Source organism: Rhopalosiphum maidis, chromosome 1 (assembly GCF_003676215.2).
Source record: "Rhopalosiphum maidis isolate BTI-1 chromosome 1, ASM367621v3, whole genome shotgun sequence".
NCBI classification, from domain to species: Eukaryota; Metazoa; Arthropoda; class Insecta; order Hemiptera; family Aphididae; genus Rhopalosiphum; species Rhopalosiphum maidis.
In genome coordinates, this window is record NC_040877.1 from 66,634,627 (window position 1) to 66,656,514 (window position 21,888).

General features: G+C 23.2%; 1 protein-coding gene across 2 annotated transcripts in view; it reads left to right on the plus strand.

Moving 5' to 3' along the window:
* Positions 1–21,888, plus strand: part of LOC113549255 — a 107,869-nt gene that overhangs the window by 36,371 nt on the left and 49,610 nt on the right. Inside the window, exons 2-3 of one of the 2 annotated variants that reach the window (XM_026950465.1) lie at positions 5,214–5,294; positions 13,031–13,138. In XM_026950465.1, coding sequence (XP_026806266.1) covers positions 13,031–13,138 — 108 coding nt within the window. In that variant the 5' untranslated portion in view covers positions 5,214–5,294. The remainder of the gene's footprint in view (positions 1–5,213; positions 5,295–13,030; positions 13,139–21,888) is intronic. The other variant, XM_026950464.1, reaches the window with a different exon arrangement.

A 21,888-nucleotide genomic window follows, 5' to 3' on the forward strand; every position in this document is an offset into this window, starting at 1 on the left:
TTAGTAACCTTTGAAATTCTAAAAGAAAATATTAATTTTTATTCGCATTAAAAATAATATATAGCTACATATTTATAAATATACTGTGCGTGTTTAAAATAAAAAATGATAATGTATTTGGTTAAAAGGGATTGTAAAACTATTATTATTATTATTATTTTTAATAAAGTGTAAAAAAAAACCATAAATAAAAACAAAATACGTAGAAAAGTTTTAGATTTTACTTTAAAACGATAAAATCTTATGAATACATTAAAGTGAGCTATTATACGTTTTTGCCGTCTCTTAGAGTAATAAAAACTCGTCACTCTCATAATGGTATTATAACCATCCAAAATTCTGTTTATATTTTACTTCAATAAATAGGTATGTTGTATCTTACAAACATTTTATTTAAATACACAATTGAGAACTTTTTTTGAGATCTAAATATTAGATTTAATTAGTTTAAACCTTTTAGTTAGTATATTTAGTATATTTTTAATTATTTTAGGTAACAATATCGTAAAACCATAGGTCATCCAAGTTTTTCTAAGAACAATTAAAATAATGCTTTAAAATAATTGTTTTAAAAATCAAATTTTCTATTATATTTTTTTTATACATGCTCAAAATGAAAAAAAAATTTAATTCCCGTATTTAAAATACTGTATTCTAGAATTAAAATTTACATTTCATTTTGTGATTATCGTATTTTTTTTAATATAATAACAATGAATAAATAATAAAAATATTTATTATTAATGTAAGATAATTATCGATTTAATAATTTTATTTTTTAATTATTTTCTTATCTCATTACATTCACATTATTTTATTCGTATTTGAAATGCGAAAAATTTTATTTGACAAATAAATTAATTGGATATATTTTTTTATAATATTTTATTAATATAATACAAATTAATGATTTAAATTTATATTTATATATTATAACAATTTTTTTTTAAAATACATTTCTTGAAAGATATTAACTTTTATAACTGAATATACTCTACGTATTTATTAAAAAAAATATTTACGTTAATAATTTTTTCATTAGCATTCTTAAGATTTTTACTTTATTAATGATGGAATATAATATATTATAATTTGAAAAATCAGTATTTACTTTTAAAATAATCACTTTCAATGTACTTATTTTTATACCAACTATATATTTAAAACAGTTACCAAATCCCATTTTATTTACGAGATATATTTTATAAGATTATAACACTTTAAAACGATAACAGATAAACTTTTTGTAAACTGTTATATCTTATAAGATAATTAAACCTTTTATTTCAAATTAAGAATAGAATACTTTAATTAATTTTATATATACAACATTTTAATTAATTTCTGAGTTTGGATTACAATAATTATAATAATTATACATTGGACACAACGATAGATTGTTATAAACATTTTAATCTAGAACGTTAAAAAATATTGTTACACTGAACTCTAAATTAAAAAATAAATCTATTATTTTACTGTGTATGAAATATCTAGTTTTATAATTTACTTAATTTACAATTTTATTATTTTTTTTTACTTTTAAATTAGGATGTTTCTTAAAAAATGAAGGCGATATCTGATTCATTAAGTAAAAAGTTTTTAAGTTTAAACTATAGTAGTTGTAATATCAATAAACATTTATCTATCTGCATTATTCAGTTTTGTTTATAACTATAATTTTAATAAATACATATTTCCATTAATTGGTTGAATTTTAGGTTCAATGGTTATTGTGAAATGTTTCGATTATATTATTTTATTTTATTTCAAGTTCGTATTTTCTGTCAATTATTGATTCTATTATTAAAATCAGTTATTTTGCATTATTTTTATTCAATTAAGATTAATGGGTAACTTAAGAATATATTTTTATTTACTTGTGTTTGAATATAGGTAAGGCTTTTATATGCGATGTGTTGATTTAAAATAGAACTATCTGCGACACTTGATTTCTAATTGCCTTGTTAAGATACTTTAGACCTTCTAAATCCTATACAACCTTCATTATATAATCGTCGTGTTTCATGATTTGATCCTTTGGTTCATCTTATAAACTTTTTATTTTCAATAAAATGTATGTTTGATATAATTAAATACAAAGTAAATGGTTAATCTATCTACATATAGACACAACTTATAACACATATACACTTACTCTGAGAACCTGACGTAGGTTTTCTGTCATACATTTTTTTACGTGGTTATACCATCTTTCAACTCAAAAAATCTATATTATAATGCAATTCGTAATTGGTACTAAACGGTAAATATTAATAATGATTTAGTTTGATCGTCAACAATAATATCTACACTTATTTTAAAATCTCAAGTTAGAAATTACATTCTGTGTCATCTTTGTGTAAAATATATAATTAAACAGCTATTATTTAACATCTATAATGAGAGGGTATCATGATGAATATGCCAATAATATTACTTTTAACATTGTATGTAACTGTCACATAGGCTCAGATATTAAAGTATTATCTCATCAAAAGACTAAAAATTAAAATGTATTCATACTTCATATTAGAATTCCAGCTAGTTAAAATAATAACTATCAAAGTATGTTACAGAGATAAATTTTAGTCCTATAACATAAAATAAATACACAAAATTATGTTTTGGTTTTTAGTCAATTCTAAATTAAATATATATTTAAAAAAAAAAAAGAAATTCGCAGAGAAAAATGTATTATATATCTACTTAAATATTTTTATTTATAAACTATAAAAAAATTTACAAAAATAATTAATTATTCGAATTAAAACCTTTATTATTATTAACCCTTTTAAAAAGAAATATTTTTTATAATTAATTAATTTTTTTCTTCAATTTTATAATTATTTTTCAACCCTTTTTATAAAATTCATCCAATACAAATGTATAAGAAAAATAAATATTATACTATCCCGGTATCAATCAAGTCAAGTGACATTGAATCGAATCGTATTCCATATTGCTTGCTTAATCTCGTGGGACAATCTATCGAGAAATTGGACCTATAGAACTTTTGGAAAACCATAATGTGATTTCAAATGCCTGTAGGCAGAACTTTTAATTTAATTTACGTCATACACCTATTTATCTGCTTCTAAATTATTCAACATTTATTATCCTTATCACGTCATTATAAAAAATTTATAAAGGTTCATAAAATAAATTAAAACTTAATATCAGAACTATAACTATAAAAACAAAAAATTAAAAATACATATATTATAATAATTTAATATGTGACAACAATATAAGAAATAATTTAATTTTACATTTTCCTAATCAACATTGTTATGAAATAAAATGGTAACTATTGGTCTTTACAATTGATATTCTTTAATATCAATAAAAAAAAGTATGTATATATATTATTTTATCGTTTTTTTTTTTATTTAAAAATTGTTATGCTATTATCTTATTCAATTTTTTCCAGTATAATACACGATAATAAATTTAATTGGAGTTCATGATATAATATTTATACTATTTCATGTATTGCATACGTAAATTAAATAAATATTTTTCTCAATTTGTATTAGATATTATTTAAAATCCCAAGTTTAATTTGTACACTATAATTCATAAACACCCAATCCAATAAAAAAACCAATAACTACCTTCGTGGTTGTATTTAAAGGTATTTTAGGAATTTTATGTCAAGTATTATAGACACCCATAAAGTGACTTTTTTGATTATTTGATAAATTTTTAATTATTTTTTTTTTATTATTAAAAATTAAGCCTTTGCTGCTTATCCATTGCCTGGAATTTTATTTATATTTGCATGTAGTATGTTACTAAAATTATTACTTAAATTCTACTAAACATTTGTTTATGAGATTTTATCAATATTAATTTTTTTTATGAATAGAAGTGTATTTTTTATGAAGATACATCATCTTGGCCTAAGGACTGGTAGAGAAACTCAGTGATATTATACATATTTTTGTCTGCTCTTACTTGTATACATTCAATGTGTAAGTGTTTTACTATACACAGAACTCCACAGGTTGTGCAAATAGCTTATTCCACTTTGCTCATTAGATATGCATAAGTGAGTCGGGTATGGTATATTTTTAAACGCAATGTATGTATTCAGTCAGTGGTCACTATTGTATAGTTCCATTCCAACTTGGTCGATAGTGTTATTGAAGCTATAGTTAAATCAATGGCTGTTAGTGATCCATTTGTGTACTGATGTGTATTGAAATTTTGTCGTTTAGGAGGAATATATCATCCATTTCGAACAGTTTTTCTATTTATTGTCTCTCTCTTCTGTACGTTCACATTCTCATAATGAATTATGCCTATTAAATCACCTAATAAGATAAATGGATGCGAGAGTTGTTCGATTATATTTGCTAATAATTAGTCTGTGCCAAATTGTTGTTTGTTCAAATGGTTCAATATATATTATATATAAACATATTATAACAGATTGTAAATCTTTCTTTTAAATATATTGTTATCACAACTACTTCGAAAGTGGACTTAATGTTTAATATGTTGGTTGGGTAAGAATTATCTATTTATATTTTTGTCCCTCTGTTGACTCTTTTCTAAATTGTTTGATTATTTGTGTGACCTTTGTAATTTTTTAAAACTCCCATATGGTCAACAATAATATTTATTTCTTATAGACATACTCGTACAGCAATATGAACGCATTTGTGAACGAGTCTCTTCAAGTCATCAATTTTTTTATAAAGGCCATTTATGTTTTATTGTGTTATACTGTGTTTAGTGTTAATGGTATTTTGTGTAAAATTTTTCATTTTAATTGATTTTCCGTGTAGGTTGTTGTTATTTATATTATATATTTATGAGTATAGGAGTAGGGTATTTGTGCAAGTGAATGTTCGGGCGAGCGGATGTGTGTGATTATTCAGGTTTAATATATTTCAGTATCGGTGTCGATTCTTTCATTTACCTGCTTATCCATTGAATGCTAATGAGTGAGATAATCAAATTAATCGATTTTTCATGCTTTGTGATGTAATGGAAGGTCTTATCTGTTTTATAAAAATTAAGAGTTTCTAAGCATTAATATTATGTGTTTCACATATATCGGTTAGATCCATGTTTCCTTGTGTATTTATATTAAAATGTTTTTTAATTGTTCTATTCAATATAATTTTCGAAAACATTTTTGCAGAGTTTTAAATATCCATCTATTTTTTCTATGAATGTATTAATGTTTGTACTTGTTTTAGATTTCTCTATGGTTACATATTTTGAGGTCTTTGTGGACGTGAAGTTTTGTTCCTTGTTATGGACATCATGTATAATGTGTGGTAAGGTTGTTTTTATGATATTTTTTCTTTTATTTGTGTTACAAATATGGTATATTTGTTTCTGAAAAATAAAGTGTTGTCAGTGAAGAGGGTGTTATGGTTGATGATGCTGCTCTTTGAATTACATAATTATTTTTACCGTTAGTTATCGTATTGGCATTATTTAATTCTGTAGTTAAATTCAATTGTATTGTTGCGTTGTTTGATACTATACTATTTTCGTACATTAGATCTATAATATTATGTTCTGTATTTTTATGTGGTTGTTCGTAATGTTGAGTATTGTTTATTTGATCAAAAAGGAATTCGTAGGGGTTTTTGTGTCAAGTTTCTTTTAGATTTCCGGTTGGTTTTTTATGGTAGTTTGCAAGTATAGATCCGGGGTTGCTTTGCATATAAAAAATACTACTGAGTCATCGGAATAGAATACTCTGTGATTTGTATTGTCATAGTTGATCAACATTGAATCAAGTAATTTATTTAGATTTCCGGTTCCTATATACATTTGACGTTAAAAACTGAGTGTGAGGTTGAAACTTTCTATTAGGATACCTAATCTGAGACATGAAGTGTTACTGGTAGGTATAATATTTAATTTTTTTTGTTTATAATGATTTCATGAAGTATGGAAGTGCATACGTTTGATACAATAACTCTTTTGTCGGGGTCTAATTTTGATTGGTATGTTGTTACATCAATATCGGTACAGAGAAGTTGATATTTTGTTGGTTATGTTTTTTAAGAAGAAGAATATGCGATAGCAGTCGTTGGAAAGATGAGAGTTAAATATTGAAATACTTGATAGTTTTACAATTTTACAAACACATTTTTTTTTGGTTAATTTCATTAATTATATCAATGATTATATAGCTTGATCTTTTTCGTAAAATTGCTATTTTCTACCGTTATTGAGAATGATTTTTGTGTTTGGGGGGGAGTATTTTTCAGTAGAGGTGTAGGTGCTTTTAAATCACGTGCTCTAACTTTCGGGAGTTTTTTGTTATTGATTGATAGTGGAAAAAGTTGATTCAGTAGTTTCGCATATTTTTAATTGGTGAGCAGAGATGTTTTGAAGGGTGTTTTTGGGTTGAGGTTTCGTGGCCACGGGATAGAGGATTTCTTCCCTGTGTACATTTTATTATTTTATTATTGTGTACATACCTATTATACCAGTTTAATCGTATTCGTAGTGTTATCAGCGAAGCACTTTTAAACTAATTAAGTACAACTGATTAGGTTGAACATTATAGGTGAACTGAAAATTACGGTATCACACACATAATTATGTAATTTTGTTTATTAATTACTTATTTTTTAACACATTTTGTTAAACAAAAATATTCTAGGTATATCTAAGATAATTATCTTCATTTTGAAATAATTTTATTAAATACATTACATTTTTAATTGTATTAGTATTTGATACATTGTTTAACCATTAAATAATAAAGATACTTTTTTTTATGTAATTTTTATCATAGATAATAATTTTAATTTCTTAGTGTTTATATGTATGTTTCTAATTTATTTTAAGATATTTAACTTGGCTGTTATACAAAGTTCTGCAATACATACAAGCATAAAACAGCACGATATATTATCGGTATTTTCATTTTAACATAAACTGAGTATATTGCATGCAAATACACAATTAGTGTGTAGTTATTATTTTTTGAAAATATAAGGTTATTTATCGTATGAAGGTTGTTCTAAATAATTTGCATAACATTTTATTGTAAATTGCAATATAAGTAAAACGTAGGACCTACATTGTAGGTATAGTATGCAGTTCAAGAGCTATACAAATTGTATAATTAAAAAAAAAAACTTTTTGGTACTAAATTAAAATATAAAAAGCAGAAATAAAAAATATTCATTTTATTAATATTATATGATTAAAATTGTAAAACTCATAAAATACAATAAAAAAAATGTATTACAAAATAAACATCAATAATGTATATTTTTATTTAAATTATGGAAAAGTTAATTACTACTAATGTAATTAAACTTATTTTTATAGCTATTATAATTTCTAAAAAAAAATTATAAACTATTTAACAGACTAAATATATCTATGCAATTAATACGAAGGTGTTGCAATAAAATTTAAATAATAAAAGTAAACATTTATAATGTACATTTATTTTAATAGAAAATCATTGTAATTAAATATAATTTTTTTTACAATATTATCATCAATATTTTAATAAACGATTATAAAAACAATTTTATAATTATTTTAATGTAAATTAAAATGTACTTTAACAATATTTTAAATTTAAATAAACTATTACGATTTTAATCACTGTATGTTGGTGAGGTTGCTGCTTTTTCTGAATATTTATTAAATTCTTTGTATATTACTACATTGCATCTAATATATTATTATCTTTGTATTATATTTTTCATGATAGTTTTTAAAATATTTAATTTACATTTGTTTGATAATTTAAAAACCATCGTGAATATTATTCTAGAAATTGTAACAGACTAACAATTATAATACTATTGTAAATGCACTTTTAATCACAAACCTGCTGAGTGCTTAGATGTTTTTAAATATTCACTGAAGCCTAATATAAACCGTTTTTATCTAAATCCGTTAAAAGGCGCCGAAAATATAAATTTTAAGTCATACATATCACGCGTTTTCTTCAGAAAGTAATATAATATTCTCATATTAAATTCGTTGTTTAGCATGCACCAACACGCCAATGTACCGAAATTGCATACACAATGCTCCGTTTAATACCATTATAATACTCGTATATAGAATATAATAATAATATATTTTATAATAAGTAAATCGAGTACAATAACTTACTGTACTAAAAAAATTAAAAAGTAATTCAATTTCATTGAATATTAGAAGGTTAATGTATATTATTAGATATACATCACTATTAAAAATCTTAATCAAAACGAATGTGATTTATATTTATTTTAACATACCAACATATTATATTAATATCAGGTTAGTTATTGAATACGCCATTTGTTAATAATTAATGATATTTACGATTTAAAATATTTTTATACAAAATAAATATAATATTAAGTCATTTCAACTATTAATTATTATTTGCATTACATATAATTATTATACTAATAATTTGCGAAAATTGAATATCAACAATTGTTAGTTTTTAGTTTTTAACAACATACCTAATATAAATTGTTATTTTCACGTATGTTTCTTGTATGATAACATAAAACTTTTATAAAAATTAAAAACTAACTTTTTTCATTCATGAGAAAAAAAAATTAATAACTTTAACACATTAATATAATAGTCTAAACATATAGGTACACCAAAATACACTTAACGTTTTAAAAATAAATCATCTATGATTATAGTTTTTAAAAAATATGAAAATTTTAAAATTAGTTAAAATATACTGGTAGTTGTTTTATTTCACCATGATGTCTGTTTTCTGCTGTTTTTCAAAGTACCAAACTATGGATAAAGATATTTTAAAAAATAAACTTCATGTAGGTATAAAATATTGAACACGTACTATTCTTTTAGAACTCTTAGTATGTGACTTAATTTTTTCTAATTTCAATAATTTAAAAGTATTGAGTATAAGATAGACTTTTAAATGGATGGAGAAAAAATATTGTCTAATCTAATCGAAATTTAAAAACAAATGTAATACTGTGGGATGGATAAGGATGCATAAAGAATACATTCAAAAATTATTTAAATTAATTCTTCATAATGGTTAAAGGGAAAAAAAAGCTCCTTATTTTGATAGCAAATTATTTTAATATAAGATATTTTAATTTCTTTCTCTCTAACCCCATATAAACAACCACAAGTATAACCTTTTTAACTAGTCATAAAATTTAAACTATGGAATGGCAAATTATGGTAATATTTAATCAAATACAAATATTTAAATTTGGCTTTCAATTTATACAAAATTTTACCTTGAAATGAATTGAATTTGAACTCATAATTCACGACCATGAATGTATGAAGCAAAGAAAATTAAAAATATTTACTAAGGCTTTTCAATTTTTCCGAAATGTTTATAATATTATTAAGAGTTTTGAAAATTTGTTTTTAAAAATCTTATTACCATAATTTTAGTGTCTATACTTCTTAAATTTTTAAAAATATTTTTTATACATAAGTTTAAATCATTTGAAAACAGTATTTTTTATCATTTTAATTTTTTAAGTCCTTTACTATTTTAATTGATAACGTAATTTTTGCAATACAAATTAAAGCAAAATATTTTTTGGAGTATTTCCATGAATAAAAATTGAATTTCAAATGAGTAGTTAATTAGTTATAAGATTTTAAAGTTTTAATAAATGTAGTAGTTAGGCAGGAGTACCGAAAAAAATGTATGTTATTATTATTTTTTTTATCTACGTTCTTTACTTTGTTCATCGAAACTTAAAATATGTATTACTTATTAACAAATTAACTTATGATTCGAAATTCGATTTTCATTCCTATATATACTCCAAAAGTATTTTTATCTGGAATATGAAATTACAAATGACACTATTATTCAAAAAAAGAAAAATTTTAAAAATTATAATTTTTTTTTTTAAAACTTTGTTAATGGCATCAAGTTAAATAAACAAAATATTCTCAAACAAACTAAAAATTTTCAAAATAATAAATTTAGGCACTTAATTGAATCACTGATATATCAAATTTTTATTTTTTACGATGTAGCCATTCAGGCTCGTTTGAAACTTAAAATATTATGTTGAGCTATTTTATATTTTATCACTATGAAATGATTATCTGAAAAAAAAAACTATACACACGTCAATGGTAAACCAACACCTAAAAATTTAAAATACATTTTTCCTCATAAGTTCTAACACTATTTAATTTTTTTTTAATCTACTAATTATGTCCATTTTCATCTTTCAAAAATAATTAAATTAAAAATACAATTTCATAGTATTATTATATCACTATTCACTAGTGCTATAATACCTACAATTTCACAAAATAATATACTTTATTATTTTAAGCGTAGATTGATTAAAGAAAAGAAAATCTTATCATATTTCTGGGTTATAATGAAATTTCAAGTAGCGCCTGCATTATCATACAAAATAAATTATTGTTACTACTGGTTGAAAATAAATGACAAAATTAATTGATAATTAAAACAAAATTTTATAATATATATACATGTCATATTATGAATTCATTGGACGCATGCAGATTATCAGATTATGTAGATTTTGTGATTTACATGTTAATTTCCATATTCTTGAACTCATTTTCGCTACATAAATAAAATCGAACACGATTAAACTTTTTATTAATATCTCAATTTCTTTGATTTATCTTTTAATCAGTTATAGTTTTTATAATAATTCCACATACCAATAATCAAGTTGTACGCGAATATACATAAAATACCTCATATCTTAATTTCTATCTTAATTTAAACAAACAAACGAATGTAATTTTAAATTATATTCATATTTGGTATTTTTAAGGTATAACATCCTTATATTTTTATTAAATGATAATTAATAAAGTTTAATTACAATTTAATTATGTATAATCGTACAATATGAGCAAACTATTATAATTAATTAAATCATATTATGTATTGCATATTTTCAAAATTCTAAAAATATTATTTTGAAATGTATTTCAATCTATGGTGGAAAATACAAATTTAAAATATATACTTTTTATTAATGAATACAATACAAATATTAGACAAAAATAAACATTTATTTATTTAAACTAAAATAATTTTTCATTTTTATTTCAAATGTCTTCAATGGATACATCCTTTTAGCTTGAATATTACAGTTCATTATTACAAAAATACAATAATAATAATTTATTTCTAAACAGGTAATAAGCTTAAAATAAAATCAAAATTAAAACTAAGAGAAATCTTAGAAGTTGTGCATAATAATATTTTGCTTCAGATTGATAACTTTTATATAAATCATATCTAATTTATAGTATTGGATTATTTTTAAATGTTTTAAAATAATTTAATGTTACAAAAATACACAAATACAATTAACTTTAATATTTATAATTTTGTGCACTTAAAATTACCTTTATAATATTCTAAATGGGTTAAAATTAAGACTAAGTACGGCAAATAACGATCATAAGAGTATAAAGAAAATTTAAACTCATATGAAGTCAAGATGTATATGTGATTAAAAAACATTATGAACACTACTTCAAATAAAGCTTCCAATCATGTCATAATATATATCTAAATGATTAAAATATTTTTTCTAGTGATTAAAATTATAAGACATAGTATTTTATGAATTTATGATTATAACCTAATTAAATATACGCTATATATATTATGCTTATAATATTCTCATTCAAAAAACAATATTTGCAGATAATTAACAGTAAAAATTTATTTTGTATTTAACTATATGAAAACTATAATATGCATTATATATATATATATATATATAGATATTAAAATATAAAAATGGTAAACTCATATTGAATCATTCTCAATGTGAAATGTATTTTAGTAAAGTTAAATTTGGAAATATGATTATTCATCAGTGAGTTATATTAATATAAAATAATCAATACATGAATAGACAAGTACTGATAATTTATCTAATGAATACTATAGTAGGGTCAAGAGAACCAATTGTTTTGGTATTCTATGTTCTCAATTCTATAAATTCAATGGCGTTTACCGTTTATGTTAGTAAATTTTGTTTTACTTTGATAACAATATACCTATTAAGTATTATTCTTGATTTTCGTAATTTTGTGTTTTAGTTAATTATATCTAATATTTTAATTAAACAAATCAAAATTCCAACGAAACATTAACATTTCTATAAATCTTGAATATATAATATATTTATAATGCTTTCGGTATTATTACTTAAGGACAATATAATAATATACATGCTTAGTAATACGTATAAAATATTCACTATTAATAATATTATTTGGGTAATATATTATTTACAACTACAAACTCATCCTTCATTCCACAAGTTCGACAAAAGTTAGCGACATACACATATACATAATATATACATTAACATTATACAAGGTAATTCATCAAGCATGTTCAATCCTTTTTTTAGTTGTATTAATGAATTTATTTGAATTCTGATTTTTCTGGAATTTTTAAGTATGTATAAATATCAAGATTATTCATACCAATTAAGAACTATTCTTTAGAGACTAGTAACATAAACTTCATAGCAATTTTTACTTATTAAAATTTGTATACAAATTATATAATTTTTACATATAACTAAATACAAAATCATAATTTAAATTCTGCAAATATATCTATATTTTTTAAATTCAAAATTGGTAATAATCGTAATATTATATTATACTAATGGATAGATAATAATTAATAAAATAATAAGTAGATATAATATTTAGTTCAGTATTTATTATACTTGGGCATCTTTTACAAATTGTAATATCAATTTCAAATTATTATAGCCCTCATAAATTGGTAAATTTTAATTATTATTTCTTCAACAAATACTGTTTTACTTTTAATACTATGTTGTTCACTAACATTAATTATATAGTCAAATATAATCTATTATATATTACACTATTACTTGAAATTACCTTTTTCTACCGTGGTACTGGCTTTTTAAAAAAGTTTTTATTCAAATATTAATATGCGTACAAATATTTTCTTTGTACCATCAAAACTATTTGAGAATATTATATGTACTTCTTCTTATTTTTATGTTTTTTTTTTCAGATGAAATCGACAACCGTGCTTTACAGATACAATGATATCAGTCGTAAAAACGGTTTTTACAGCCTCAACATAAGACATGCGGCGATTACCGGAGCTATTTACACGTTGGTGAGTACAAATATACACTTAGTTATGGAGTTTTTTACGAAAAAAGATCTATATCAAAATGTTGTAGGTACCTTTTTTATGGTAAAGGTTTGGTGCACACCGATTTAGAAAAAAAAATGTACGATTTTACCATAATATCTTGTTTTCACTACATAACTTATATTTTTAGATTCCACCAATAACTTGCTTATACTTTATAAATTCACAAAGAAACACTATTATAAGTTATAATAATATTTATTATATTCTGTTATATTATTTTATGTTATTTTACTTATAACATTTACTTTAACCTTGGATATTTAAAATATAAATTATTTAATAGAAAATTATTCTACTCATAATGTATTGTCACTTGTCAGTAATTATTTATGTTTTATTTTAATGAGTTATATATTTTCCTTTGACTAAACAGTTTAAAGTTAAGTACAGTTGAAAATAGTATAGAAAGATAAATAAGCGGTTTATCTATATGAGTATTATGTAGCCCACAATGTCATATTATATTATAACATTATAATATTTTATAAAATAGAATAAATTCAAGTTTCAACAAACATTTTACCTTAGGTCAACCTTACGTACAATCAAAATTATATAAAACTCTGAACTGATGTGTAATGTAATCTCCAGACGGTTTCCTTTGGATATAAATCTACACACTATGTAAACATAGAAACACACAGTCCTCCAATATACAATTGTTTATAATAATAAATCGTATATTACTATATATATATATATATATATATACCGTGTCTCCCGAAAAACAGGGTACACTTAATCACTCATTTCCCTTTAAATATTTTTCATTTTTGTTTGCAGGACGTTTTAATAGATTAATGGATCTTAATTCTTATGACTTACAATTTTTTTTAACTCATACATTTTGCGCATGCGCAACACAAATTCATTTTTTTTGTTTTAAATGACAACCCCTATTTTGAATATCAATTTAGAATTAATTAACCTTTTTTAAGCAATTTTTATTTATCAACATGTATTTTAAATCCAAAATTGATAAAGTTAGAGCTAGATTTAACTTTAAAAAAAATGTTTTAAATTAATTTTTTTTTTTTAGTTGACGTATTTTTTCATTTTAAACACCATTTGATACATTATACATTTATTATTAGAGTAATAAATTATTTATTATCCATAGATAATTATTTTATTTTATTATTGTACGCATTATAAAATTATAGAAATTACATTACAATTTTAACGTCCCACAAACAGAATTTAAAAATACTCAAAGGGTAATGAGTGATAAAGTATGCCCTGTTTCCTGGGGGACACGGTATTATATACTTATATAATCGTATTTTACTATGTAAAATGCAACTTCTTATGATATTTTTTTAATAAGTTGACATTCTGCCAATTTAGAAGAAAATCTAAGGCCATTAAATTGTAATTATGTACTATGAACAATGTAAAACTTTTAATCCAATTACGTTCTTTCAGAATAACCACAATAATATTTGCAAAAATAAAATTTTCTAATATGTAGGTTTAAGGCAGGTCACAAATAAACGAGCATAACATATATAATTTTTGTATAGATATTACAATTAAAATCAATAATATATATTAGTTGAACAAACCAAACTTGCTTATTTGTTATCATATTTTCCACACTGATTTTTCTTTACAATTAAAATTAATATATATCTCTTAAACAACGATCTCTTAAATATACTAAATAGGCTCAAGTTCCAGTAGGTTTCACCAAGTTCCTAATGAAAAACGTTGCTTGATTCTGAAACTCCTGTTCTAAAAAAAGTATACAAGAAAATATATATTTTATTATTACTCTAAATCGTCATTATATTATTTGCAAATGTCATATATTACTCCGAATCTAAAATACACATAGTATTACGTTATAAAATAATAATATCGAAACGAAAACTTCAAAACAATTAAAATGATAGAATGAATTAGTAATTTAAAATAATTTGACAAAATTATGATTACAATATATCATACAATACAAGATTAGCTTTACTTAAAACAAGGTTTTTGTAATATAAGTAATGGATCAACATATTATCACAATATTACTCTGGTATTGCTATTGCACTATATAATTTAGTAACAAAAAAATTAACTTGAAAAATGTTAGTAGTTTTATTATTAATGTGTACGTAATAATAGTTTTAAGATTTGATACGTACCACAGTGGAATTAATTAATGTATTCTGATTAAATCATAAAAAAATCTGATTTTACAATTTTATATATACTTCTTCTGGTTGTTATAAGTGCATGTCAGCTATCTATTGTTTTTAATTAATTTTTAGCACTCACAATACATTTATATGTTGACTTTTTTATAATAACCGTTGGAATTGCCATTACATATGTCACATATTATTTTGAGGATTTCTCTTCTGGATTTAACACATGAAAAAGACGGATTACATATATTACGCTTTATGCAGCGTTATTAGATATCCAAAACATATTATGCCCATAAAATTGGCAATTTTTACATTGAACGATAATGACGGGAAATATGCAGAATCCTTTTAGAAAAAATATCTGATTCAATTACTAATGTTTATTATGGAAGCGGATGTAGTTTGTTACACATCGTAAATAAATACGCAGTAAAACGATTATTTGTTTTTGTTTTGTTCAATTGATTATCGACATCAGTACTGGTTGGAATTCTATATTTTAACAGAATAAATGGTGTATTTCTGCTTAAATTTCATTTCAGTAATTATTCTCGTAACTATTGTAGGACTGGTGGTATTATATTACTGTCTTAGAAATATACCTTTGTACATGCGACTATTATCAGAATGTGATAAATATAATTATGAAAAGACCGATGGTGATTCAAATGTAATTTTCTGTCTTAATATTATAATAAACTTAAAATTAATCAAATAATCAAATCAGTCATTCATGCATGAGATTTTCATATTAGTATAATCAATATTAGAGGTTATCACATTTAATCACTCATTATTTATATGATATGAACATAGTAATGAATATTACGATACGGTTATTATCAAGTGTACCCATAATATGATATCTTTATACACAAGTCAACCAAAAATAATGAGTACAACCTCTATATTCAATTTAAATTAGTTGCGGTATAATATGATACCTACATACATCAAAAAGTTAAAGATTTATTTTATTCTGGGGTTTAACCCTTTAAATGACAGATAACCATAAGCTATATTTTTTTTTTATAGATGTTGCAATCGCAATAAAATGACTTTTTTTTATAATCATTCATAAAAATAATTAGCAAATTAAAGTTTTGTACAAAAATTAAACACGATGTGTTACTGTGTTACTTTTAGACTACCAAGCGTAATTGAAAAAAATAGATACAAATTAAAATATTGAGTTATACGACAGTCCAAGATTACACTAACATGTTAACAATATAGGCTCCACTTTACAGGTATGCCACATGTCAGGATCTTATTTTGCTACACATACCTCAACTCACAATAATGTTATATTATAATTTGATAATTTGAACATAAAAGCAGTTAAATAAATATCAATATTTGAACAACAATATATTCTGAGTGGAATTCACTACTTCACACCACTATAGCGTTTGTAGTATTTACAATTTTAAATACTTACAAAAATAAAATGTACCTACTTGTCTTGCTGAATATTCAGATGTTTGAAATTCTACAGATGTATTAAAATGATAAAGATCTTTGAAACTAAAGTTGTAAAAACGATAAAATCAATTATATTACGTTACTAAAATTTGTCATGTTATTCATGGCATCGGTTTTTAATTACCACTATTTGATAATACAAATGTTGTGTTGAAATGTCAGCTTATTAATTAAAATAAGAGACTCCATAAATGTATTAATTCTAATTGTAATGCCATACAGTTTTCAAACCAAAAAAATTAAATTACTTAACAGAATATTGTTCTTCAATAAGATTTAAAAATAATTTCACATTAAGAAAAAAAAATACTGTAAATAATAACTACAATAACTATACGAAAAAACAAAACTCTATAATTGCATTTATAAATATATTTACGACATTATATCTGTTATTGAGAAATGTATTTTCATTTCATACAGCTGAAGTGATCACAAAATGCAATATATATCGTATCTATAAGAAAAGAGTAGACAAAATTCGTAAGGCTATAGCGACGTATAGCGAAAAAATCCATTTGCCAAAGTGTAATAGGTTTCCGTTGAGATTGGGAATCAAATAAATTCTATGAACGCTTATCATCAATACAGACAGACCCTCTTTTATACATATTTCCTTTGGATCTGACCACGCAATACAAAGACTTTATAATTGGATCCCTTCTACGCTCCACATTATTTTATACATCAACCATCTTATCATAATTTCCCCTCATTGATTTATAAAACACGAAAAATATATTATTTACTATTTAAAAAAATATATATGTGTGTGCAAAATATACGATTATTTATACAATTATTCAATGTAGGTACATACTTCACATTAATTATTTCGTATGGTATAGAAATAAATGTAAACATATAATATCTTAAATATTGAATAATATATATATATATATATATATATATATATTGTATACAATATACATAATAAAAAAATAAAGAGTGATTTTATGAACAGTAAAAACAGTAAATATTGATTATCTCAATAACCATTAATTTTTTGTAAAAAAATTCTTACATAATTTTAAAATAAGAGAATTTAAATTGAGATATGAATATTGTATACTATAACTTTTTAGAACTTAGGATCACATAATTAAAAATTTGAAAAGTCTATCTCAAGCGTCAAATTCAAATCTATTTTCAGAATTATTATTGCTTCACTCGATCAATCGATATTTCATCAATATTATAACACATCTAAATGAAAAATGTTGCTAATGTTTTAGATTCTAACATTTTAATCTAAAATTTAGACGATTAACAGAATACGAATACCATCCACTTACAATCCCCGAACTACCATTAGAAACATTTTAATAATAACCAATTTATTTAATTTATTTCAGTTATAAAATCAGATAGACAATAGACATAGTTTGTACCATTTCATCTGAAATGCATAATATATACAATTAGTAGCGATTAATAATATATGAAAATTACGTTCAAACAGTAATTCTTCAACACATAATTAATTAAATTATTATATTATTATGGGTATCATTTTCTAAAATATTAAAAATTTAATTAGTTTTAAAAAATGTCAACCAAAGAAAAATTTCTTTTCAATAATGTTCTATTGTTCCATTGTTTCATTAAAGTCATTGAGAATTCTTTTAAAAGCAAGTCACAAAATAGAATATATTAAAAATAAATAAAGTAAATAGTATTATCAGAGTAAAAATAAAAATAAATATAAATGCTAATTGTATAATAATCAAGAAAATAAAAAATGAACAAAGGCTGTCAATTAGTTATTGATTAAAGAATAAGTAAATGTAACGCTTAAATTCAGGAAGATAGAGTTCCTTTAACATTTTTTGTTATATTTTAAGAATAGGTAGTGCTAATTATTATTATCATTAAAACTGAAGTAATCTTACACACACACTAATTTTATAATTTTTATTTTGAAGAAGCGTGTTGAACAATATATATTTAAACTGTGCCTATGTCGGGAATATCAGCACGAGTATTGTCCTCCGCCTCACCAAGGGTTTTTGAACAATTCATTTAAACCAAAGTTTTAAAATAGCCCCAATAGAAATAGTTGAAGCCGTTAAAAGGAACTAAACTGGCGATTGCAATGACCACTGAAAATCGCCACTACGAGAGATGTGCCATTCTAAGAATTGTTTCCGCAAGAGATTCGTGGAACTTCGTGCCGTGTGAACCGTAGCGCCATGTGTTGCAACCACACATTGCACACATTCATTTCTTCGAGTGTAGGTAAAAATAACTCCTCAACCATGCTTACATAACGTTGAAAATCGACTGTAACTGTCCATTCGGCTCTTGTTCTCTTCAAAAATATGAGGGCTAATAATAACGCTGATTCAAGATTTTATATTACCGTATTAATACATTTTTAATAATATTATCCAACTATCTGTATATTATATAACAATAAATATAAATAATATGCATTATACGTATACACATATTTTATTTTTATTTTTAATAAAATAATATAGTCAACAAAAATATAATAATAGCGTACAAAAATAATCACGAAATTCGATATCGGTGAAAATAAGTTGGTTATAGCTTCATGTCGAACGGCAATCGTGATCCAATCGGAAATTTAATTAATAAAAATAGACATATTTTTGGAATCGTTTATTTATGTTTACCATTGATTTTATAATAATATACTAGTATATTATAAAGTCAATGATGTTTGCATTTCATTTGTATTATTACAATAATCGTTAACGTAATATATGTAATATTCTTATAAATAGAAAGAAAAAGTATTTACTCATGTCTTACAAGTTGATATTTTTGTTTTTATAAGATGCTTACAAAATCAGAAATTATTTGGTATTTTTTTTATTTTATTTTTTTTTATATGGTGACGACAGATGACCTTAATATAAGTAAGTACCATATTTTTAGTCTCTTTTTAATATTAAACATACATAATATTCAGTTTTATTGCTCGTATTAAATTCGTTTAAAAATTAATAGGTATATATATTTATTTCCAACATTTTTTATTGAATTTTTTAAAATGTATTAATATATTATTTACTGTTTATAATATAGTATACGCCATATTGTTAAATTTTAAATCTGCTGTTCTTCTATAGGAAACTTATCTCATGAATAATTATTATATTGTTTTTATGTTCAATTCCTCAAAAATTGAATTAAAGTAAGTTTTAAAGTTTCTTAACCTATTTTTATACAACTAATTTTAATTCATTTAACCTATTAATGAAATTTAAAATACATTTTTTACATTTTATTTTGTAAGTGTTTTAATTTTGATTTGGTCACTTTTAAAAGTTATTTTTATTTAAAAACTCAATTTATTTCTAGCTTTAAACTTTTTAAATTTTAATAAAAATCAAGTATTATTACATTTTATTGACAATACCATATCACTATATCAGTAACAAACCAAATAACAATAAACAATTATTCACGTACCTGTCTATTTTTTGCAACACCTCTTATACCTACTTACCGTATTAAAATTGAATACCTACGTGGTATGTACTAATGGATTGTTACAATACCATATTTCAGTTTCTTCGTTATTTTTAAAAAAACTGTAAACCTATTACCTAGAACAATAAGTACCTACCTATAATTAAATTATACATTAATTCTTTGAATTACCTATTTTAATCGAATGGTGCAGGTGTTTACCTATTTCTTAAATCAATACATTTTACAATAAATTCTTGTGTATTTTAAAATAACATTATCGAACATAGAGTGTAAACAATAAATCCACCAACCTCATGTACATGATTGGATCGTAATCCTCCGTAAACGGGTGACGCGGAAGTAATACTGGTCACAAATATACATGTATCCTAATGTTATGCAAAACCCATTTTGTCGTTATGTTAGACCAATGGAATATATCGGGTTTATCAGTTCGTGAGTAACGTAAACCATGTGGACGGCGGTCGTGGTATAAAGTCTGCTACCTCGACCACGGTTTAAATTCGGTGACCGCGATCCACATTGTACATGGTATACTTTGGAGCGCGGGTAACCACGATATTTTCCATCATCGGCTATTATTAATAGAAGAAGATTCCGCCGATCGTTATCTTTCCGCCATGCCGTCTGATTTTCAACGATTCCCGTGATCGAACAGTGTCCGCGAGTGCGTATTATTAATGGTGATATTGTGCAATGCCTAAACCAAATTCCGATGGAACAAGTCTTGTATCATACCTACTATGGTATTTATAAACAATGGTATATGTAATTTGCATTATCAGTGGAGCAATGTAATTTCTGATCGGACGAAACGCGTTACTCGTTTCCAGAGGATACGAGTACGAGTCAAGGGTAGCGGATCAAGGTAAGGTAAAGATACGTTACACGCATAATGCCACTTATATTATACACTTGTTCTTTGTAGGGATAAACAGTTATTTGTATACTTTTATGACGATTATTGGTATTGTTAACAGTGTATCATTATATTCATTTGTAGTTTTCAAGTTAAAACTTGGTAAAATAACCAAGTTATGCGCTATATCACGATTTTAAGAACAATACAATATTATATAAATATAAATATAACTATGGATTATCGTCGCTTTGTTTATTGTATTAATGCATTTATGATAACAATAATATAACGTTATACTCATACCCTATACAACATACACTACATATAAGTTTGTAAAGCTAAGCTTAACCAAAGCGGAATAGTTACGTTATGTGCTGTGGTTGTCCATTGATATTTAATGAATATAATATCAACTTAATATTAAAATATACAATTCAATAAAATATGTATGATTTAAGAACTGAAATGAAAGAAAAATTCAAAACAAGTTTGGTTATGGAATTTTGCAAATAGAATTATAGAATTATGCATAAAAAAAATACTTACAATAACTATAGGTCTATTATAAAAACTATTTTTATAAATATTATATTATTAATACTATAAACAAATTCAAAAAATAAAATAAAACAGTTACTTATTTATTTTAAATAAGCAATAAATATTTAATACATAATATATATATATATATATATTTAATATATAAAGGTAGAAAATAAATTCAAAGTTAAATCGTATGATTTTAATAT